Source organism: Chanodichthys erythropterus, chromosome 12 (genome assembly GCF_024489055.1).
Source record: "Chanodichthys erythropterus isolate Z2021 chromosome 12, ASM2448905v1, whole genome shotgun sequence".
Lineage (NCBI taxonomy): Eukaryota > Metazoa > Chordata > Actinopteri > Cypriniformes > Xenocyprididae > Chanodichthys > Chanodichthys erythropterus.
In genome coordinates this window covers 48,377,324-48,403,630 of record NC_090232.1, presented here as the reverse complement: position 1 = coordinate 48,403,630, position 26,307 = coordinate 48,377,324, and the positions used below count along the sequence as shown (strand labels likewise).

At 34.6% G+C, this 26,307-nt stretch overlaps 1 protein-coding gene across 1 annotated transcript in view; it reads right to left on the bottom strand.

Annotated features, from left to right (window-relative positions):
- The window catches only part of LOC137032414 (B-cell receptor CD22-like), a 299,667-nt gene that overhangs the window by 258,600 nt on the left and 14,760 nt on the right, over positions 1-26,307 (bottom strand). The window contains exons 6-7 of the mRNA XM_067404170.1: positions 26,014-26,256; positions 6,142-6,147 (exon numbers count right to left, since the gene is read on the bottom strand). Coding sequence (XP_067260271.1) covers positions 6,142-6,147; positions 26,014-26,256 — 249 coding nt within the window. The remainder of the gene's footprint in view (positions 1-6,141; positions 6,148-26,013; positions 26,257-26,307) is intronic.

The following is a 26,307-nucleotide window of genomic DNA, read 5'->3' as shown; positions in this document are numbered from 1 at the left end:
CTAATGGCTCCACCAAACCACACATTCATATTTACAGTAATCAGTTATTATACACTCTTTCAAAGATACTTTCATCCAAAGAATGCACAAACAAATCTCCAGCCGACAGAGATATATGATGATGACATACCTCACATTCATTCATTACATACCTCTTTCCTTAAAGTAGAAAATATGTCACCGAATATTTTGGAGAAAAACTTGTCTGTGTAGCCGCAGAGAAGGTGATTCTTCTGAAACAAACCATGTACTTGTGTGTTTCACATACATATACATATCCATATACACATGGATGCATTTTATGCTAATTTTATTTGTGTGAGAGCAGTCGATTGGCTGCAGGTACATATGTAAATTACAGTCTGATCACACAGATAGAGACTGGTGAAGATCTGAGAATGTTTCCAAATCAGCTCATCAGTTAAAACGAATCAACCAACCGGACAAGAGATGGATTCAAAAGCCAAACATACCTGTAAGAAGTGCAAGAAGAACAATAAATGTAAATGTATTCCAGTTCAAATTCAAGTGTCAAAAAACAAAGAGGAGAATGAAGGAAACTCTAACCTTGAACTGCCTTCATACTAAACGGTACATACGATACATAAAATTACATTTCTGGAGACACTGCTGATACTAGTTGCTGTGAAGACAAATTGTCACAGACAAGCCAGGCTCTACCACGTCATCACCCGAATTCTAACCCTCATCAGCAGCAGCACAAAAGGCACACACACTCACACAGACACTTGTTTGCACTTGGTCTTACCTGTCTGCTTATCTCAAGAACTCCTTCCAAGACACTTACCTGTCTCCAGTGTGCACTGTAAACCCTAATGCTCAAAATACTTAATTCGTTTGAGTAGGACAAACTTAAATTAAACAAATTAGTTCAGTTAAATTAACTGTTATGAGTATTTAAAACTTCTTTTACTTTTGAGTTCACATCTCTGACATATTTCAAGTAAACTAAACTGTTTTAGTTGCAGCAGATTTCTAATTCCCAGCATTCTTTGCATCAGACTGTCTAAATGTTGAAATTAAGTGTTATTTTGTGTGTTTTTGCATAAGATTAACATAGGGAGACATAAGTTAGTGTTTAATGTTGTGTTATGTTGGGACTGACAGGGGGTTCTGTTATGTTAGTTTTGTAGGGTTACCATTCTGGTGAAGAGTAGACCGTGTGGTTAGGTTGAGGATGGGCTGCAAAACTTTTAAGACCACTTATACTTTTATGTTTAAAACATATACATGCAAATATATATTGACAGTCTCTTTTATAGTTATAATAGCATGTGTTTTTTGCTAACTAATATTTAACCAAGATCTGAATGTGATGTTTATGTAAATTAACTATATGTACTTGAGTAGGGCGAGGCTGAGAACTGTGGGAGCGAAGGAATGCCAGTGATGTGATTGTTAATGAGAGACACCTGTGCACCACACTAGCATTGCTCCACTTCCATGGCTCTCGGCCCCGCCCCACTTGTCACAAAAAAATTAAGTTCTACTAACTTAAAAAAAATAAGTTAGTTAACTTAAATGTTTCGAGGTAATAAGTTTCCTCAAATGTTTTGAGTATTCTGAACTTATTGAGTTTTACAGTGTGTTCCCAAGTCTCGTTTTTTCCTTGTCTCGTGTGAGTTCCACTGTGTCTTCTCAGTTCCAGTCTGTCATCCGTCAACGATATCTGCAAGAGAAAGTACCAATCCAGTATTCATATCTGCCATCTATCTAACCTGCCATCACTTACCTGCACTCCGTTTTGCCACTGGTTGTTTAATAAACTACATTACCTGCATCACCAACCAACTCCACCATTTTTCCTACTCCACCAACCAGAATTTATGCCTTTATTGTGGACTATCCAGGCATTACATCTCTAAATGCCCCACTCGCCCAGCTCGCCCCATGGTGAGTGTGATTATTCCCTCTATAAATGAGATGAAACCACTCACAACTGTTGTAAACCTGACTGCTTCTAGTCAGTGCCTTCCTCGATTCTGGGTCAACCGGAAACTTCATCTCCGGCACCCTCTGCCGCCAGCTCAAGCTCAAGAAAACAGCCATGCAGTCGACTTACCAGATCCACTCGGTAACTGGAAGACAGTTACCAATTATATTATGTCAATTATGACATTGGAAATAGGGAGCTTCTCGCCATCAATTTAGCCCTCAAAGAGTGGAGGCATTGGCTCGAAGGAGCTAAACATCCGTTTGTCGTTCTAACTGACCACAAGAAACTGGAATATCTTCGAGATGCAAAACGACCAAACCCACGGCAAGCACGATGGGCTGTTTTTCACTCGTTTCAATTTCACCATCTCTTATCGCCCTGGATCCAAGAATGTAAAAGCTGACGCCCTATCTCGCATCCATGGTCCTGAAGAAAGCTCTGAAACTCCTGAACCGATCTTATCCAAGAAGATCTTCATTAATTGTCTGGTCTGAAGAGACACTGCCTGAGTCCAATGCCTCCACCGACGCTCCGTCGGGTTGCCCACCAGGTTTGCTCTACATCACATGGACACGGCGCACTCCACTCATTCACGCAGCTCACGCGTCTCTGGGCACTGGGCACTTCAATAAACGATATTACTCGCGTATATTATGATAGGGCGCTTCAATAAACTATATTACACCTGTGTCTCTGTCTCCATCTGTACTGTAACATATATGTTGTGGAACTGACAGCTGCTTTGACGATGGTGATCTCTGTAGGGCTCAGTGAGTGTTTGCAGGACATTGTTCAGGTGAGAAATGTTGGGAACACTACAATAAAGTTACATGAATTATCATGCACTAAAACGAATATTAATAATTAATGCATTAGCATGTACTGATGTAGTTGCATGAATTCAGTCAAGATTAGCTCTTCATTGGTTCATGATTAGTTCATATCTTCAATAATCATACGTTTATGTTGAAGCAAGTATTAATTCAGGTGTTAATTTATAATTGTTCATGCACCTTTAGTGTAAAGTGTGTGTTTTGTGAAACATTTGAAACGTGTCTATCTCAATTGACTGAAACATACTTTACTAACATTAGTTGGTCTGTCATCCTCTGCTGAGATCTCGACAGATTTAATTTAATTGTTTGCAGTTGATGTTTCAGTGGCTGAAATCAGAAAAGTTATTTACAGTAGAAATGAGTTTGAATGAATGAAAAAGAAAAAAATTGGAATTGCTTGAATGAAAAAGTACTCAATTGAAACATGGCTAAAACATTTGAAATAAAACAATTATTTATATCTGACAAGAACAATTTAAACAAACTAATTGTTTATTTGGTTTAACTGAAAAAAAAAGTTAAATTTAACTTAAGTCAATGTAAAAAAACAAAAATTCAAATTAAGTTAAAGAAACTATTTTTTTATAGTGTGAATATTATACATTAACAAGTATTTTCCTTTACTAAAAAATAAAAAAAATAAATAAATAAATGCAAAGCATGCTGGGAACTAAAAATCCAGTGCCCGGTTTCAGTCAACACAACAAACATGATTGATATAGGCCCAACACAAATGGATTAAGTTAATTTAACATTTTACAAATTTAATTTGTGAGTGTAAATGAGTTTTAGGTAAAAACCTAAAGATTTGTGTTACTTTTGCTCATTTTAAATTAAGTGAACAAACAGCTAAAATCATTTTTCAGTGAAATATACACTCTTTCAGCAGAAATATCTAATTTACCCTATGGTTTTTACCTGATCTCTGATCAGTTACATTTGTAGATATTATTTTATTAGACATTAGAATAATTAAAATGAATAATGGTAGTTATTAATCTTATTGGCCTGTTTAGGTTGAGACATGGAACAAACAAAACAAGCCCTGAAAATTGATAAAAGAACACATATCATACAGACACGCTATATTTCATCTTATCAGATTAGATTAGCATTTGGTAGATTTTACTTTTGATAAAACATTTGCAATAGATTTATAAAAGGTGTTTTAATGAATGTTTTGTTGCATTCAAACTGTTCTGACCACATTAAAGGTGCCTGAATTTACCTCGACATAGTTGAATAACAAGAGTTCAGTATATGGAAAAGACATACAGTGAGTTTCAAACCCCATTGCTTCCTCTTTCTTATGTAAATCTAATTTGTTTAAAAGACCTCCGGAAAACATGTGGATCTCAACATAACACCGACTGTTACGTAACTGTCGGGATCATTAATATGTACGCCCCCAATATTTGCATATATGCCAGCCAATTCGACGCATTAGACAAGGAAAGGCAGTATTAACGTCTGGATCTGTGCACAGACAAGGTAAGCCAGCAAGAACAACAGCGAAAAATGGCAGATGGAGCGATAATAACTGACATGATCCATGATAGCATATTTTTAGTGATATTTTTAAATTGTCTTTCTAAAAGTTTCGTTAGCATGTTGCTAATGTACTGTTAAATGTGGTTAAAGTTACCATCGTTTCTTACTGTATTCACGGAGACAAGAGCCATCGCTATTTTCATTTTTTAAACACTTGGAGGCTGTATAATTCATAAACACAACTTCATTCTTTATAAATCTCTCCAACAATAGCATTAGCCGTTAGCCACGGAGCACAGCCTCAAACTCATTCAGAATCAAATATAAACATATAAATAAATACTTTACTCACATAATTCGAAGCATGCACACAGCATGCATGACGAACATCTTGTAAGGATCCATTTGAGGGTTATATTAGCTGTGTGAACTGTGTTTATGCGCTGTAATATAGACAAGAGCCTGTGTGGCAGGGAGCAGGCCATTTAAAGGGGCGGCGCTGCCAAAATCAGTGTGTGGTTAATGATGCCCCAAAATAAGCAGTTAAAAAAATCAATTAAAAAAAAAAAAAAAATCTATGGGGTATTTTGAGCTGAAACTTCACAGACACATTCAGTTGACACCTTAGACTTATATTACATCTTGTGAAAAAGCACTCTAGGGCACCTCTAAAGGATTAGTCCACTTTTAAATACACTTTTCCTGATAAATTTATCAGGAAAAGTGTAATTTAAAAGTGGACTAATCCTTTAAGGCACATTTGCTTCAACTGCTTCAGTGTTTCACAAAGCCTCGATCTGCCCATCACTAGCATTTGCGTGATGAAGGCATAGCTAGCTAGCAGAATAGGCTGTAGTAACTAATGGTTGCGATCTCTACACTGATATTTATGTATATTTGTAACCTTTCAAATATAAAAACATGTAAGCATAACTTGAATAAAGCTTTAGAATGCATTTAAAATGTATTTTTCTCTTTATTTTGTTGTGTTTTGTGATTATTTGATTGTTTTTACAATTTAGGCATAACAGATCCCACTCCAAGGATATATGCTGCCTTCACGAGCTATCTTAAATTTGATAATTCCCACTTCAGAAATCATGATTGTGAGCTCAACGCATTCAAGTTTCAAAATGGTCATTCGTGTGCAATTTTTACCAAAGAAACTCATATTTACGATAATTCAGAGAGCACATAAATGCAGCAAAAGGAACATCTCATTACCCCAGAATCACTGAATTATCATAGAGTTGTTTGTTCAGAAATAGTGTGCACTCTTACTTTACAGAGAAAAGAAGGACAGGGAAAAATCTGTATTTTTTTTCTTCTTGTTACTTTTTTTGTTATTTATTTATTAACTGACAACTACTAAATGTTTTATAACTACCTGAATTAATCATGAATTACAGTAGGAATATGCGTTAATAAAGCACTTATTAATACACTGAGTAACTATTACTATATGCCTAAATAATAGGATGTATAAATTTATGTTTAAATAGTTTATTAATCATTTACTTACACTTCCTAAATGATCCTTATGAACCACTCGTCCCACTTTATATTAAGTGGCCTTAACTACTATGTACTTACATTTAAATTAATCATTTGATACAATGCACTTATTGTGTACATACATGTTTTTACATTGTACTTATATATTAAAACACCTGCATGTAATTGCATCTGTAATTAATTTCTGTAATTACATTTATAATGACACTGTTGACCCATCCCTTAACCCTTACCCCTATCCTTAAACCTACCCATACCACCAAAGCTTTCCCTAACTTTACCCGTATACCACCTCAGTAGCATAAAAAGTGTTTTGTATTTCAATATGAACCCAATAAGTACATTGTACTTATTTTTTGATATAAGTACATAGTAGTTAAGGCCACTTAATATAAAGTGGGACCGAACCACTGACAACTAACTGGTTTGTAAATACTGTAATACTTAATTTAGAAATGATAAATTGATCATTAATAAAGTATGACAATACAATTATTAAACTCATTATAGATATGCTTATTAATCAAGTATAAAGCATTTATAGCTGTATTTAAAAAGTGTTACCTATTACTTTAGTTAATACAACTCGTCATATTTAAAGTGCTAAACTGTATGATAAATGTCTGTTGCAATGTTTCATGAAGCATATAGCAGATAATGTTAGAATAAGACCATAACTGTAATTCTGAAGTGTCCATTGTATTGAAAACATGTTTGAAAACTGTTTGTTGAAAACATGTAAATGTATTAAAAAAATGAATTGAATGAATAATTAATTATTATTATTATTTATTTATTTTATTTTTTTTTAAGTTTAAATTCTGCAAGAGGGTCATACAATTGGAGACAAATGGGATGTACGCAAACTTATACATTCAGCTGTTTGGTTCAAGATGAGAAACATACAGCAAGTCGTAAATTATAAATTTGTTTAAAATGGATTGTGACATCAGAGTGATTGCATGGGACTGGTTTTCCCTGAGGGGGTCCTGAGAATTTGTATCACAGATGAAAATTAACTATATAGCCTATTAAAATTGCTACACTGTATTGGAATTAATAATAACATCAAATGCATCAATACAATGATTATTTATCCTGACATTTCTGCATGCAAAATCTGAGATTTGTAACTGATAATTCAATTAGTGTAATATTCATGTAACATACAATAATGAGTGATTCCTGTAAAATGTGATCGCTTAAGGGACAAATTTAAATAGGTGGACATGATATTTCCTGATGAAGTCATGGATCTTTGTTCTCTGTTCAGGTTTTCAAAAGGTTATTTCCTGAAATAAGAGTAGCCTACCTCTTCCCTGTGTTCCCCATAGTTTAGACTAGACTTATGCTATGTAAAACTCAGTAACACTTTAGTATAAGGAACAAGTATAAACTATTTACTATAACTTTTCCTAAAATAAACTCTTAATTTACTGCTTATTTACAGTTAGTAAGGTAGTTGTTCAATCATTCAGAATAAGGCATTAATATCTATTTAATAAGTACTAATGAATATCAATAATCTAGTAATATGCATGCTAATAAACAACTAGTTAAAAACCCTAAAATAAAGTGTTACCCGAAACTCTTTACACTTTTCACCAAACAACTGTTGGGTTTTCACTAATGAAGACTTCACAAATTTATTGAAATTACTGTGACAAGATGACGTCAACATCTCTAATGGAAACCATGGTCAGGATGACAAACCCACAGGCATCAGTAACAAAAAGAAAAAAAAAAAAAAGAAAAAAACATTTGTAGGACACAGTGAGGACTGAGTACCAATCTTAACAGAGTAGATGCAGGACACTATGTAAGTGAGAAGAGCAAAATAAAGTACACTGTGACATATTATACCCTGAAATTCTTCATACAATGGACTACCAGTGAAACTGATAAAAATGTGGAAGCAAAACTTATTCAGACCATGTTTTGCTTAAGTGTTTGCTTGTTGTTTATTTACTCATTTATTTAATAATTCACTTAATTTTATTATCACGAGAAATTACATGGACGATATGTGAATCAGTGTCCATCATTTTGCGAGCAACTGATGATAAAGAAAAATGCCACGTCACAATATTGAAAATATTTCCATTTTAAACCATGAAGGCGAGCAAGGCAATACAACTCAGGGATGACATGTTTTTGTAGGCAAAACCCGGAAGCGAGTTAGCATTTTAGGACTTCCGGTTCCAACGCCGTAAAGTCTATGGGTTTTTTGAATGGGTTTTTGCTGAATCGCCTTAAATAAGGTCTGTGGTTAACAAAGCCTCTAAATACTTTCATAATTTGATCTATGACATAAAACACACCAGTTATAACCCACTTGTGATTTTTTAAACTTTTACTGTGTCTTAAAATCAGCGTTGCTAACAAATTGCTAAAAGGGACTACTTCCTTTGGCGGGGACTTTAGATGTCTGACATTTGGACAGCATTTCTCATGAAAAAGTGCGCTGCTAACTTCCAGGTTGGCCTACAAAAACACGTCATCCCTGGGGCACTCTATGATTGTGCCCCTGTGACGTCACATGACACCTCCAAAACGAAGCTTTTCTACAGCTTGATTATATAATTTTTTTTAATTTTTTTTATTAATGATAAGGATGTTTTAAGTCATGGAACTTGCAGGATGTAATACTGATACAAAGACATCTTATATGCCAACAGATCATCATGACCCATTAAAAAAAAAAAATGTTTATGTTACATCTATGAACAATAATTCACAGATTAACCACTAGAGGCCTCTTCAGTCCTGTAAAAACTATACAGTCATAACTGCATGGAGGTTATTCAGCTTTATTGAAGCATTATCTGTAGTTGTAAGAAAATACAAAGTAAAACATGAAGTGGAATCTCTTTAACATTCACATTAATACATAATATAACATTTACACTCTGACACTCATTTGACGCTGCTGTAAATCACTGAAGGCTCTTCCACAGTTTGAACAGTTGATCGGCTAAATAAACAACAAAAAGGGAAACAAACAAACAATCAAACAAAGCAACAACATTGATATTGCAGCTGAAATTATATGATCTTTGCTGATTAAATTAGTGCTGGTTAAGTTGGTTTTTCTCACCATCAGGCTGATAAACTCTTATAGTAGTCGTACTGACATTCAGTCTCCTCTGATCTCTTCATCTCTTTCTTTCTGTGATATTGGACATTTGCATACTGGATCTCCTCAGTACGCATTTATTAACAGAAGGAAAGGACAGATTGAATATTTGAAGTGACATGTCCATTCCTCATTTCTTATGTATATATGCTAATGATTATTCAATTAGACCAATAAAACTATATATCTTATATATTACATCCAACATTAGAATTATCCATAGAAAAGAGTGGGAAAAAGGTTCTTTATATTTTACATTATTTGGAGTCATGTGACACACCACCTGAGGGTGATTCACATAAAGTTTGATGTGCATTGACCTAAAGTTGATAATGAATTTGATAATGTTATTTTCCATCAGTCTGTACAGTTACAGTCTGAAACACAGATAACAGCTGATCGATTGATTTTCTGCTTCTGTAAAGTCGTGTGTCTGAAAGATTTACCTGTGAGATCTTCAGTTTTATCACCTCTTTGTTTCCTCCTGTTATAATGACAGACATTGACAGAAAATGGACTCTATTCAATTAAGAGAAAATATGAATATTGTTTTTAAAAATTGCTAATAATTAGAAACACAACTGAGCCATTATTAGACCAAAACTGAACTTATACAATCACTGCAGATTTTTTTTTTTTTTTTTTTTATTGATCTCACATTATAAAGAGGATGATGATGGTGATGTTGAAGAATAATCCTCCAGATGTCGCTGCGATCACAATCACATAAAACAGGGATGGACTGGGACTAAAAAACGGCCCTGGACTTTGACTAGGCCCGGCCCAAAGCAATCGGCTCGTGGAAACTCGACAACAGTAACAATAACGCCTGGCATGAGTGTCACAAGACTTTAATTGATGGTGTAATACTACACCATAAAAATTATAGCAATAGCACTGACGTTGACTAGATGTTGTGTTAAAAGCATATGTGACCTGATCCAGCAAAATGAGTCGCAGTGACCCAAATTTCAAAATTAAGATTTTGGTATCAATGGAAAGATGAGACAATAAGCTTTAAAATGATATCCTAGTCAAAGTACCTTGAATGGTTTTAAAGATATGCGCATTTGAATAATTGTCGTCTGCCCTCTTTTTCTAATTGAAAACATGAGAAAGGTTTTTAAAGTTTTTTGCCTGTTTTTTTTTTTTTTTTTGTTGATATCGTTCAAAATCCATTGCATTTAAAGGGATAAACTATTTATTTTACAGCTTAATTTAACCAAAGACATATATATTTATATTATATATAATTATTAAGCCTTTGAAAATATGTTTAGTTTCAGAAGTCTGATGTCATTATAATGACAAGTGTTCCAGCAGTTCAGATTGGTTTACTGCTGCCTCTTTCTTTTGGGTTCCCTCAAATCTGAAAAACAAAGCATGATGTTACTTAAAGGGGACATCGGATGCCCCTTTTTACAAGATGTAAGATAAGTCTCTGATGTCCCTAGAGTGTGTATGCAAGGTTTTAGCCCCAAATACCCCACAGGTAATTTTTTATAGAATGTTAAAATTGCCACTTCTGGGGGTGAGCAAAAACAAGCCATTTTTATGTGTGTCCCTTTAAATGCAAATGAGCTCCTGCTCCCAGCCCCCTTTCCAGAAGAGGGCGGAGCTTCAAGAGCTCATGCAACAAACAAACAGGACAGTCTCATGCTCTGAAAATGCCAGAAGCTGTCAGTAGCGTTGTTCACCAGTATCAGCAGTCGTGGGTGGTCTTATTTAAATAGCTAGCTCTCTACGTAGAAACCGACTGCAAATTGAAACAGCTCGCTGGATGATAGTTTCAGACTAAGACAGCTCATAGCAAACTGGCTGCTTGTTTTCTTATCAGCTTTCCCGAGCTGGCATACACACCAGAAACCTAACTAAATGCAAAAAAATAGCAATAATAGCTGACATGATCCATGATATCATGATATTTTTAGTGATATTTTTAAATTGTCTTTCTAAATGTTTCGTTAGCATGTTGCTAATGTACTGTTAAATGTGGTTAAAGTTACCATTGTTTCTTACTGTAATCACAGAGACAAGATCCGTCGCTATTTTCATTATTAAACACTTGCAGTCTGTATAATTGATAAACACAACTTCATTCTTTATAAATCTCTCCAACAGTGTGTAATGTTAGCTTTAGCCCGTTAGCCACGGAGCATAGCCTCAAACTCATTCAGAATCAGTAAACATCCAAATAAATACTGTACTCACAGGAATCGACGCATACATGCTGCATGAATGACGAACACTTTGTAAAGATCCATGAGGGTTATATTAGCTGTGTGAACTTTGTTTATGCTGGTTAAGGCAGTCGAGAGTTCGGGGGCGGGGAGCGCGAGATTTAAAGGGGCAGCGCACTGAATCTGTGCATATATAATTATGGCTCAAAATAAGCAGTTAAAAAAATGAATAAAAAAAAATCTATTGGGTATTTTGAGCTGAAACATGTTCAGGGGACACCTTAGACTTATATTACATCTTGTTAAAACTGGTTCTAGGGCACCTTTAAAAAGATTTAAAAAATGCAAAATTCCATCCGATGTCCCCATTAAGAGCAAGCCAATTCAGTTGTCATGTCACATTCAGGAATGTTAATATGTTAAACACAATATGATTGTTCAACGCCAAATTATTCTAACTACACACTAACAAATGCTGGGTTAAAAACAACCCAAGTTGTTGGGGTGAAAATGGACTGTAAATGTTTGCCCAACGTGTTGGACAGTTTTATTTAACCCAACTATTGTTTAAAAGTTGACTAAAAGACTAATGACTTAAAATAGCCCAAAACATCTCTTTGCTATGGCCATTACTCGGATGAGATGTGAAGGGAACATAACTGTATCTTAGTTCGTTTTCCATGAATCTACCTATTATTCAAGTGACAAGTGTTCCAAGTTTATCTTGTAAAATAAAAGAGATCACAACATGTCAGTCACTTTCTCATAAACACAAGAACAGGAAGAAGCACCAAATTTTTGTTCATTTACATTTTTATTCATTTTTAGCATTTAGTCATTTATTTGTCATAAAAACACTTTAAGTGGGCTATTAAAAAGTGTTATTTATATGTTGAATTATGTTTTTTTTTTCTTTTGTTTGTTTTTTTATGTGCAGTGTGATGTCATATTGTGACCGTTGCAGTGTATGTAGAAATAATCCGCCCACTCTACTTCTGAGTGCAAGTCCACCTTGGTATTGTGTAAGGCTGTTTTTGTTTGTTTTTGTATGCTTATTTTTATTTCCTGTCATTGCACAGGCTCTTTTATTGTATATGACCCGGTAAACAGTCCAATAACTCCTTTTTTAAAGGCTTAATTCATGTCCCACATAGACCGGTCTGCTGCATTATGATTGCAAGCAGTACCAATAATGTCAAAAATAAGATATGCAGTCAAATGTATGCTGTTTAAATTAGGTTTCTCACCGATACGCCTGTTCTGCTTTATGGAGTTTTGACATGTTTCAAAGTCTCAATTTTTTTTTTTTTTTTTTTTTTTTTCAAATGTGGTGAATAATAATAATTATAATAATAATAATTATAACAGCACCCCCAACCTAAAACATATTCCTCAACTGAATTGAGATCATCTGTTACCTTAATTCAGGAACATGAATGATTACCTAGCAGTAATGGGGGAGCAGGATATCAAGTCCCAGGTCAGATGATTACGTGGTTGACAACAATTAATTTGCTGCTTCCCATTTTGGAGGCTGTGTCCTCTAAAGGTTGCAAACCCTACCTCATTGTTTTAGTTTATAGTCTCCTTTATAATAAATTATGTGTTTCTGTAAACACTGTTACAAAGGCCACAAACTCACATAAAAACCAAGAATCAAACTGCCCAACTAGAGGAAACACTGCTCACCGTAATGGTGACAAAACATGTTCAATAAAACATCAACATCTAAACCTGTTAATTCTCAAAAAGAACTGTAGACAAACGACATAAATGAAGTCAGTTTAATAAAATAGAGAAGCCCATTGATGTGTTGCACCCAAACTTCCTGTTTCAAAAGCAAACACATCACAAAAACTGCTCATTAGTCACTCATTATGGGGTCTTTAAAAAAAAAAAAACAGTGTTTCTAATGTGAATGAAACAGAGACTCACTATGAATCATGAGCAGAAAGATCAGAGCAAGAGCAGGAGCCATTCTGACCAACATCAGCATCAAATATATCTATAATACAGCATAAATCATCACTCATATACTCATAAACAGTGTCTGTTCATCACTCTAAACAGCTCTTAGTGTTAGTAAGATATATATATATATATATATATATATATATATATATATATATATATATATATATATATATATATATATATATATATATATATATATATATTGGTAACACTTTACAATAAGGTCCATTAGTTAAACATTAACTAATGTATTAAGTAACATGAAATAACCATGAGCAATATTTGTTACTGTATTTATTAATCTTCGTTAACATTAGTTAGTAAAAATACAGTAGTTCATTGTTTGTTCATGTTAGGTCACAGTGCATTAACTAATGTTAAAAAGATTTAATAATGTATTAGTAAATGTTGAAATTAACATTAACAAAGATTAATAAATGCTGTTTAAGTGCAGTTTGTTATTAGTTCATGCTAACTAATGACCCTTATTGTAAAGTGTTACCAAAATAATCACATATATGTTCATATATATACATATATATATATATATATATATATATATATATATATATATATATATATATATATATATATATATATATATATATATATATATATATATATATATATGTACAGTGGTGTGAAAATGTCATGTTTGTCACACTTTAATGTTTCAGATCATTAAACAAATTTAAATATGATTCAAAGATAACACAAGTAAACACAGCATGCAGTTTTTAAATGAAGGTTTTATGAATGGAAAACAAAATCCAAACCAACATGGCCCTGTGTGAAAAAGTGCTGTTAAAACATAACTGTGGTTTATCACACCTGAGTTCAGTTTCTCTAGCCACACCCAGGCCTGATTACTGCCACACCTGTTCGCAATCAAGAAATCACTTAAATAGGAGCTGCCTGACAGTGAAGGAGACCAAAAGATCCTCAAAAGCTACACATCATGTTGAGATCCAAAGAAATTCAGGAACAAATGAGAATAATAGAATAATATAGAAATAATATTGACAAACTATATATCATTTGAAAGCTTAAACATACTAGTTTTCATATCTGTAGCTTTCTGATTTCACATGACAGAGGAACAGTAAATTATTCATTTGCAACTATATTTTTAGACTCATAAGGCATGTTCAGACATTTGTTTTAAAATAGCAATGCAAATGAAAAATCTTGTTCTTTTTGCATGTCTTTTATGTGTTTGTTAAAGGTTGAATTCAAACCAAATATACTGTCTTCCTGCCCATACTACTTCTGAATAGGATAGGTTGTCAGTTTCATAACTTGTATGAACATTATGGAAATAAATGGTTCAGGTCACTCAAATTATAGGCTATATGGGAATGGAAGAGTCTGTGGTCACCAATGGAGCTGGATGGAATCTAGTGGAAAAGTTTGGTACTGCACCCAAACAAAATCTTACTGAATGCTCAACCTAAAATTTAAGAAAATGACCCACTGAAGCTAAACAGGGTTGAGTCTGGTTAGTACCTGGATGGGAGACCTCTTGGTAAAACCAGGTTGCTGTTGGAAGAAGTGTTAGTGAGGCCAGCAGGGGGTGCTCACCCTGTCTGTTTTTGTGTTCATTGAGATATTGTTTAAAATGTTACTTTTCAAAGGAGGTGTACTCATTTACGCTGAGCACCTCATTTATTCATTCATTCATTCTGTTAAATAATTTCTGCTTTGAGTTCATGTGTTATTTTATTTATATTGAGCTTTATGACTGCAATGGTATTTGAATAGATACATTTTTCTTCATGAAGAGGATGATGTTTCCCACAGGAGCTGTAACCAATCCTGACTGCTATATAACCTCCAGAACCCATTCAATCACAGCCACCGTCACCATCACAGCCATCATCACAGCCACTGTCACCATCATCATCATCATCAACGTCACCGCCACCGCCACCGCCACCGTCACATTCACTTGAAGAAAAAAGGATGCAATATTAACATTAAATGTTTGTTATGCCTCAACACACACACAAACACACACACACACACACACACACACACACACACACACACACACACACACACACACACACACAGGTTTGTTTTGCTATAAAAATCTTAAAAGTCACTATAGAATGGCCCTTCCATTCACTATACCTAAACCTACACCATATATACATTATATATATATATATATATATATATATATATATATATATATATATATATATATATATATATATATATATATATATATATATATATATATATATATAAGAATGTTAAAATTATGTTAGGTTCCTGTGACGGGTAGGTTTAGGGATAGTGTTGGGAAGGACATTTAGTCTCATATAAAAGATTTTGTCCATGTAAAAGACCCCACAAAGTCAAAGATTCCATGTCTTTTTACTGTGTGGGGTCATCTGGACACATTCACAGACACACACTCTCATGTGTTAAAACTGACTCAAACTGTGTTAAATTCTCACACATCAATTGGTGAGTTTAGGGACAACACTTGTTGTGTTAATTCTGACACATTGTTACGTATATCTGCGTAATTTATTTTTTTAAGCCTTTAGGTGGCATAGTCTCTCTCGCTGGGCTGGTTTCGCCGGTGTCTCTCTCTGCGATTCCCTCGCTGCAGACCCTTTTTGAACATCTATTGTCCGTTCCCATGGGGCACTTAGTCTTTCGTTTGTTATAGTTTAGTTTGCATTCTTGATCTTTCATTGTTTTGTTCGATATGTTTTTTTTATATGGTTAATGTTTAATTTTAACAGTAACGGGTAGTGGAGTTGCTTAAACAGGTCTCTGTTTAATAATGTAGTAAGTATATTGAAGGAAGCAGAGGCCCGGAAGACTCACTCCTTTTGCTTTATCGGAAGCTAGGTAAGAACTATTGGTGAGAATAGCCAGGCAGGCGTTCTTTGTTTCTTTGGCTGTTTTTCCCTACCTGTTTACTGTTAATTCTTTTGTTAATATTTTGTCTAATTTTTGTTTGCAACATTATTTATGAATTGTTTATTCTTGTTTCTATTATAATTAAACGATTTCTATTATAATTTAACACAGTGAATGTGTCAGGAAGGTTAACCAGAGGTGTAGTCAAGACCAGACCCTCCAAGACCGAGACCAAGACAATCACTCATGATTGGATGTAGATTTTGCTTTTATTTTTAATAATCATTAAGTAAAGTTTCACAATCTGGAGGGAATTTAAGAAAATGTACATTTTGTAGGAAGCAGTGATTAATATAGTGATTTATACTTACATTTCTGAACAGCATGAGATTAATCCCATACAGCACTCAGTCCAAAAGTCACAACAATTTTCCAAACAGCATTTGCACGTTTCCTTCCGTTGCACACTGGTGCTTTCGTGACAGCTGCAACTGCATCCGTTACTGCAATTGTCCTGGCAGTTCTCGCATACATCTTTGCTGTTCCCACAACCCATGACTCACAAGTTTAATTTGAAGCAGTGAGCTGATTTGGAAATATTCTTAAATCCCTAAACAGTCTTCACCTGAAATGAATGAACAGAATGTCATTTAATTTAAAGATCCTTCAGGAGACAATGAGCATGTGCCGCAGGAGTGTCTGACCAACCTAATATCTACCCAAACTAAAACTACTGCAAACTCTTGACAAGGTCCAATATTGTCCATATAACATTGCATGCATGTTTTCTTTCTAGAAAGCTGACTTTTAAAAATAAGAAAAAAAAAAAAAGTTTTTCTTATCCCTATAAAACATTGTGTAAATATCAAATATTCTGATGGCATTAAACTCAACATCCTCTGTCAGTTAGAGCATAGAAAAAGAAAATCTTCATGCTAATATAATAAAGATTATTTTTAAATGAAAATGAATTAAATGAACATAAGGTGTGGTATTGAAAACTTAAAAAAAATAATTTCACCTTATTTTCATAAAGTTATTCCAACTGAAATATATAAGCTCAATTACCTAAATTTGTCAAGTTGAAAATACTTAAAATTCTAAGTAATTAAAACTTAAATAAGTCAGTGGAAATAAGTACCTCAAAAAGTTGAGTTGAGTGAAAAAAAAAAAATATATATATATATATATATATATATATATATGTAGTGAATGGAGACTCAGGCAGGGATCCATATGCAGCATTTTATTAGAGTAGAGTGGTCGTACAGGCAGGGTCAAAACAGGAACAAACAGGAACAGTAAGGAACAGGCAGGATCGTAGTCAGGGAACAGGCAGTAGATCGAGGCAGGCGGATATCAAACACAGAACAGTATACCAGGCAAGGGTCAGGACAGGCAGCAACGGGTCAAGAGACAGGAACAGGCAACAACGGTAACAGAAAGGCAGATAAGATATAAACGCTCGGAATTGTACACTGGGGAAACAAGACTTCGCGGTGAGGTGGTGTGAGTGGAAGTCCTTTATAGTCCCGGTAACAAGCTGCAGCTGGGTGTGGTGATTAGTGAGGAGTGTGTGCATGGCTGTATGTGGCGACAGGTGATTGGTGTAGAGTGAACATGTGACTGGCGAGGGGAATGATGGGAAATGGAGTACGGAACTAGACAGGGGCAGACGGTGATCGTGACAATATATATATATATATATATATATATATATATATATATATATTTTTTTTTTTTTTTTTTTTTTACAGGGAATGGGTCTCATTCATGAAACATTCGTAAATATACAAGTAAATATGTGATTGATTTGCGCGTAAACAGACTTTCCCGAAAACTCTCCTCCTGATTCACAAATACTTCGTAAACGTCAGAAGTGATAGTGAAATGTGTGTGTGTGTTAATTAATTCCAATCAGTCGTAAATGGGACGTGCATGCACGCTCATTCTCAATTACATTTACATTTACATTTATTCATTTGGCAGACGCTTTTATCCAAAGCGACTTACAAGTGAGGAATACAACAAGCGAGTCATCATGACGAGGCAAACAGACACAAGAAGTGCTCAAAATACAAGTTATAGGCAGTGCTCAGATTATCCTAAGATACAATAGAGAGGGATTAGAGGAAGTGAAAGGATAGGAATAAGAATTTTTTTTTTTTTTAAGATGAGGTTAAGTGCTCACGAAAGAGATGGGTTTTCAGCTGTCTTTTGAATATTGCCAGGGATTCAGCATTCTGGATGGAGGCAGGAAGATCGTTCCACCAGCAAGGAACAGTGAACGAGAACGTTACCATAAATCCCGCCCATTAAATCCGACTGACAACTATATATGGGCATCATATTATGACACCAAATGAAGGATTTTGGCCATTTTATAGGAAACAAGTTCCATAGTTTGCCCAGCCCTATTGAAATCAATTCATTATTTGATTAAAGTGCTCCGTTTGCAGATGCTATAGGTGCGTTCACGCGGCCTCGTAATTCCTGTAGTTACAAGATTCTAGCTTGTAAAAAGCGTTCACGTCCTCGTAGAGTTCGTAATTACAGTTTGTAAGCTGGGAGGTTTCTGAAAGCTCCCACATGTAACATGTAACCGTTGATAGTGGTGCCATGGAAACGCATAATTTCCAGTCCAAGGACCAAAAGGACGTGAACAGCTCCGAATATAACGTCATTTCAAGATAGCGGTAAATACAAGGTGACGTGAACGCAGCTTATTACTGGCTCTCACAACAAAAGTAAAAAGAAAAAACGTATGTGATTACTATATATAATATTTTTTTTCAAAATGCTGTAAATATGTACCTTATTAAGGTGAATTAAAATGCAGCCTTATTAATGAGCAAAACGTTAAACGCACTATTTACGCGTGGCTGGGAGCAGGTGTAGATTTCTTTCGTACCAACTAACATTTGGAAAATACGAACATTTTAATGAATCCGAAAATTTACGCCAGAACCACTTTACACACGATTTACACAAAAATTCGTTCTGCTCGTGTTTCATGAATGAGACCCAATGTTTGTACTGAAAACTTAAAAAAAGTTCACTTACTTTCATAAAGTTAATCTAACTAAACTTTATAAATTCAAACAACATTAAATTTGTAAAGTTGAACATACTTAATATTCTACGTTAAGACAACTGAGTCAGTGCAAAAAGATAACTCAAAGTTAAGGTGAGTGAATTATTATTTTTTTTTACAGTGTTGATTTTTTTTTTTTTTTTCCTTCTTTTTTTCCCTCCTCGTTGTGGATTCTACGGCCCTACATGGACCCTGGTTGTCTTGTTTTTCATGACAAGATTGGATTTGTACTGTGTAAGTTCAAACTAAAACCAACTCATTTGAGGGACCTGAGAGCTGTGAAGCTGTGTCTGTTGTATCACAGTATGTAAATTTTTAAATTTGATTAAAGATTTGCATGTTAAAAATGTTGAGCTTTTCAACAAAACATCCTTGTCTGAGCTAAAAAAAGAAAAAAGAAAAAAAAGAAACCTGAAGCGATGTGTTCAATGTGCGGATCGACCTGTTTGGTCTTTTCAAGTTTTGCTTTTTAGGCATTTCTCACCAGATTATTTTCTCACTTGTGAGAACTTACATAATTGTTCAATATACAAATACATTATTGATCAATATTTGCTTTCCAGTCATATTATTGTCATACGAGGGAAAGTTATGTTATGTTTTAACCTTGATCCATCCTGTGTACTTGTATTGAGCTATGTAAGCTATATAACTATACGCTATGTCATTTACATTGTTGGTAAAAACTGAGTTGTTGCATAGTTGAAGTAATTTAAAATTTTTAAATGTGAAATATTTTTAATTATGTATAGTCAGTGAAACATTTTTCAATGTTTATTAAACTTTGTTAAACGCCTTTGCTGAAGCATTGTCTGTTTTCTTGCAGTTTTTAAAATGTCTTAAATTTGACAATATTAAGGCTTAAAGGTCAAATCCTCAACAATTTAATTGATGAGGTCTTAATTACAACAACAAATGATAGCATGTTATTTCAGCCATACTGATGCCATTATATCTGTCCCTCTTTCTGTGGAATAAAGTCCTGTCAGATGTATTACAGTAGCTGCTTTCTGTCTAAACAAGAGGAAACTTAAACTTGAACAGTTCCTGTAATAATGTGTTAAATTACCCAACATATTCCTACCTAATTTTAACATCTGCACTGGACAAAATATTTAGCAATTCTTTTTATGTTTAACTTGATCAGGAAAATAATATTCATTTAAAATATGAAATAAATGTCATAAAAAAACATTATATTTAACTTTCTTGTGCATGTCAACACGCTGTTACAGTTCTAATTTATAAGTAATCTGTTTGTGTTTCTTGATGAAAAAATTGCTTAAATTAATGTTTTGGCAGATTGAACCTTAAAATTCCAAGCGAAAAGTGTTCTTTTTTTTAGAATTAGAAGGTTCTATCTGCGTTTGATCCATTCCAAAAATCCCCATTTACAAATTTGAGAGGATTTTGATATTGTACATTTAGAATACATTTAGGGTCTCTGTCATTTTCATGTTTGAAAGAAACTTGTTCCTCATATAATTTTTGCTATATGGAATGCAAAAACTGTGAAGCTCAATATCTCAGAACTGCTCAGAACACAGATAGAACCTTATAATTCCAACGGGATGAAATGACAAACACTGATCTACTGTTTTCTAATGGCTCCACCACACACATTCGTGTTTGATCACTTATTAGACATTCATTCTTCAAGATACTATCATCCAGAGAATGCACAAACAAATCTTCCAGCTCCCGACAGAGATATATGATGATGGCATAATTCACATTCATTCATTACATACCTCTTCATTAAGGTAGAAAATATGCCACCAACTACTTTGGAGAAAAACCGGTCTGTGTGGCTGCAGAGAAGATGATGCTTCTGAAACAAACCATATACTCATGTTTCATATACATAGTTTTGGGCAGATGCATTTTATGCTAATGTTAGTTGTGTGAGGGCAGTGGATTGCCTGCTGGAGCTCAGCGTTCTCCTGTAGGGCCGTACATATGCAAATCACAGTCTGATCACACAAGATAAAGACTGGTGAAGATCTGAGAATGTTTCCAAATCAGCTCAGAGATGGATTCAAAAGGCAAACATTCCTCTAAGAAGTGCAAAGAGAATAATAAATGTAAATGTATTTCAATTCAAATTCAACTCTAACCTTGAACTGCCTTCATACTATGCATAAAAAGAGTAGTATTAAGCCTATATGCCTCATTTCAACTGTCATTTCAGTTGGACAAAACAATCATGTCTCAAAATGAGAATTTAATTTGGGCACACTATGTCTTTATGTCGTCTCTCTCAACTTACCTGTCTAATGAGTCAAACATACTGATGCATATAAACAAAAGAATCAGGTTAGAGGGTTGAAAAATTTAGTAGATTTATTGTAGACTACCTACTAATTATAACATAAGCACACAAAGCAACTTCCACTCATTGGTAGGAACATACTGCCAACTTTGGCACCAGACATATAGGCACCGCGAGAGGAGGATAAAGGCCGGGACGGGAGATAACGTTAGTCCGTTTGGCCCCATTTCATCAGTTGTTAGCACGATGGACAGAAGAAGGCCAAGGCGGGAGAGAGTTGGTCCGGCCCCACATCATCTGTTGTCAGCGGGACAGGAAAATAAGGGTCGAGGAGGGAGATAGTCGGTTCAGCCCCATTCACCAATAACAGTGGATTATCAGTGATCAGTTTTCTCTGATGAAAGTTTGTAAAACTATCTTGTGTAAAAGTATCACTGCAGAGGCAGGTGTTGGTGGTGATTGTCAGCTCTCCATCAAGATGGCTCTTCACAAAATTAATCCACATCTTCTTCATATCAGTGTTTTTAGGAATTTAAAGTTGTTTTGTATATTATCGCAAACAGGTAATATGCATTTGCTAGTGGTGGGCGTTTTTGAAACACTGCTTCATGAAGCTTTGAAGTTTTATGAATCTTTTGTTTTTCGAATCAGTGATTTGGAGCATGTATCAAACTGCCAAAGTCATGTGATTTCAGTAAACGAGGCACCGTTATGTCATAACTGTTTCAAACAGTTCGAAATTTCAATGATTTACCGGTAGAGGGAGATGAACTCTGTGAACCCATGAATCATGCAGATTTACCCTATGGCTCTGATCAATTACATTTGGATTTTTTTTATTTATTTATTTATTTTTTTTATTAGACATTAGAATAATTAAAATGAATAATAGTAGTTGTTCATCTTGTTGGCCTGTTTAGGTTGAGACATGGAACAAACAAAATAAGCCCTGAAAATTGATAAAAGATAAAATTGATAAACACACATTATACAGACACTGCATATTTAATCTTATCAGATGATTAGTTTGCATTTGGTAGATTTTACTTTCGATAAAACATTTGCAATAGATTTGTAAAAAGTGTTTTAATGCATGTTTGGCCTGAGTTTTTTTGCATTCACACTGTTCTGACCACACCGTGGAGACAGGTGTCAGATTGTTTCGAAGCCATTGTTTCACAAAGCCTCAATCTGCCAATCACTAGCATTTGCATGATGAAGGCATAACTAGCTAGCAAAATAGTCTGTAGGAACTAATTGTTGAACGTCCTATAGTAATGGTCCCCTAAACATTCCCAGAACGTCCTGAATGTTCCCTTAAGGTCCACTAAATAACGTCCCCGAAACCTTTAAAGAACTCCACATCGTGACCATCTGTGAACATACTGGGAACGTTACTCAACACCAGTGGGGACATTCTGGGAACATAAAATTTCTAGTGGGGTATTTACAATCATTTAGAGAGCATGTAAAGGCAGCAAAAGGAACATCTCATTACCCCAAAATCACTGAATTGTCTTAGGGAAGATAACAGTCTCATTGTTTTTGTCCAATTTTAAGGCCTCTCCACATGTACACAGGTATTTTTTAAACAGAGTTTTTCCTCCATTAAAAAAAAAAAAAACATGAAAAACACGCTATGAAGTACTTTCAAGAGCATGCCAAACCAACAGGTGGTGATATAACCCTAACTGTAAAGCCATGTTGGTCAATCAGATGCCTGGAAAAAAAGGTTACGTAAAAAAATCAATTGCATGCAACCATAGTGACATATAAAAAATAATGACATCCATAACACTGGAAAGTCCTTTGACAGCTGAAATGGCACGAGTCCATTCGAAGTGTGTTCGATTTCAAATCTTAATTAATGGACAGCAGGTTTTATAGGCTACATGAGTAAGAGAGAAGAGCATTTAATACACACAGATCATAAAAGTGATGGAAGAAGATGAAAGACAGTGACTGGATTTAAAACCTTCACATGACAAACAGCTTCTGTCTGCTTCTCTGAGAAGTATTGAAACCACCCATGAAAACATACAAAATATGCTAAAGGAATGTGCCCATATGATAAAGCCAAATGGCATATACATTATAAGGGATTATTTGGAGGGTCTCGATTTATATATTTTTTGTTTCACTTCTTTTCTGCTCCTTGCAATCTTTAACTTTATCCACAATAGGTTTTCCACTTAATCCTCCTGTTAAAGCTGCAGACAGTTATGCGCCTCCAGCAAGAGCTGCTCCAACACCTGCTGCCACAAATGCTCCAGCTAGGGCTGTATTATTTTTCCTGCTGTCTTTCCTCCTGCACTCAGCCTACGCCATAGCTACGGTGTACACTCGGCGCAGAAGTATAAATCAAGAAAAAAATTAAGAGTAACTGTAAAGGGTCTAATTTTATTTGTGTAAACACACAACAACAAGAAAACATACTTTTAAAAAATAAAGAAAATAAAACAGGATGTGCTTTCTGACATCTCAGTCTCCCTGAACTGGAGTTTGTCACAAAAATGAACCAAATAGTATACTTGCCTCACAGACATGAGAAATATATCTATTGAGCACCTATAAATATATTAACGCTCATTATGGTAGTATTGTTCTCAGTATATGCTGAAGGAATTAAATTAATATAAATGTGCGATTAGTCGACTAATGGCTTAATGAATGACTAGAAAATTTAGTAGAGAAGAAACGAGTAGAAAAATCTTTATTCGGGGGCCGCTCTAATAATAATAAAGTGTCCAGATAAACTCACGCTGCATGACTGAGAGCTTCAGTCATTATACAGAGAGCGTTCTTTGAAGTAAAAATACTAGGATTCTTCATTTTGAATTTTACTGTCATTACCGGTTTAAAAATTAAATACATTATTTACAGTTTGCTGGGGTTCTTACTGATTCCAGAACAGTCGGTACAGCCTGATCTTTGAGCAAAAGTATTTGGGAAAATCCAGTATTGTATTGCAAATTGTTCTCAGAACAGTCGCTGGTAAAATATACAGTACAAATATGCATATTGTCATAATCTAATCTTAAACAACTTTTCTACAGCTTGATTATAAATGTATTTTTTTTATTAATGATAAGGATGTTTTAAGTCATGGAACTTGCAGGATGTAATACTGATACTAAGACCACTTATATGCCAAAAGATCATCATGACCCCTTAAAAAAAATGTTTATGTTACATCTATGAACAATAATTCACAGATTAACCACTAGAGGCCTCTTCAGTCCTGTAAAAATACAGTCATAACTGCATGGAGGTTATTCAGCTTTATTGAAGCATTAGCTGTAGTTGTAAGAACATACAAAGTAAAACGTGAAGTGAAATCTCTTTAATATTCACATTAATACATAATATAACATTTACACTCTGACACTCATTTGACGCTGCTGTAAATCACTGAAGGCTCTTCCACAGTTTGAACAGTTGATCGGCTAAAAAAAACAACAAAAAGGGAAACAAACGAACAATTAAACAAAGCAACAGCATTGATGTTGCAGCTGAAATTATATGATCTTTGCTGATTAAATTAGTGCTGGTTAAGTTAGTTTTTCTCACCTCACAGCAGCATCAGGCTGATAAACTCTTATATTGTTGTACTGACATTCAGTCTCTTCTGATCTCTTTGTCTCTTTCTTTCTGTGATGTTGGACAGTTGCGTACTGGATCTCCTCAGTCTCTCTGGATTCAGGAGTGTTTCCTCTGAATCTCTTTGGAGCGTCATTGGCTGAATCCGGTTCAGAAAGAGGCTCATCATGGACTGAAACTCTCTGTGACGCGACAGAATAGAGATCATTCTGAAATACAAGAAAATAAGTCATTATTCATTAAGACATGTAAATCAGTTTGATCTGAAGTGTAGATTCTCAGTCTAGAGCAGTTTATCTTTTCAGATCAATATTTCAGAAATATTTTACTGATTCACACTATTAACAGAAGGAGGAAAGGACAGAATGAATATTTGAAGTGACATGTTCATTCCTCACTTCTTATGTATATATGCTAATGATTATTCAATGAGACCAACAAAACGATATGTCTTATACATTACATCCAACATTAGAATTAAACCATAGAAAATAGTGGAAAAAAAAGGTTCTTTATATTTTACATTTTTTGGAGTCATGTGACACACCACCTGAGGGTAATTCATATAAAGTTTGATATGCATTGACCTAAAGTTGATAATTAATTTGATAATGTTAGTTTCCCATCAGTCTGTTCAGTTACAGTCTGAAACACAGATAACAGTGATCGATTGATTTTCTGCTAGTTGTGTGTCTGAAAGATTTACCTGTTTCATTGTGAGATCTGCAGTTTTATCACTCCTTCGTTTCTGTCTGTTATAATGAACAAATGTATTAATTTGAGAGAATATTTGAATGCTATTTTTTAAAGATTACTAATAATCAAACATTTTCTTTCACATTAGACCAAAGGTGAACTTATACTACCGCTTTCGGTTTTATATTGATCTCACATTATAAAGAGGATGATGATGATGATGATGATGATGATGATGAAGAATAATCCTCCAGATGTCGCTGCGATCACAATCACATTCCTACCAGCACCATGATGAACTGAAAGAGGAAAATCATCATGATTAACTCTCCAAACTGATGAATGATGTGAAGATACAGGAGTGTGTTAATAAAAGCTTCACCTGTGACAGTTACAGCGTCTGATCTCTGAGATCCATGTTGATTGTGAGCCTGACAGTAGAAGCGTCCACTCTGTAGTGCACTGAAACTCTGTCCAGATCCAACAGCTGAGCTTTCATTCTCCTTAAACCAGCTGAAGTTCAGAGCAGGAGGGTTTGAATCACTGCTGCAGATCAGAGTCACTGAATCTCCTGACACTATTTCACCAGATCCGTTTATCAACACTGACACGTTCCTGGGAGGATCTGAAACAGAAAAACATAGATATCTTAAACAATCATAATGAATTCTCGCAT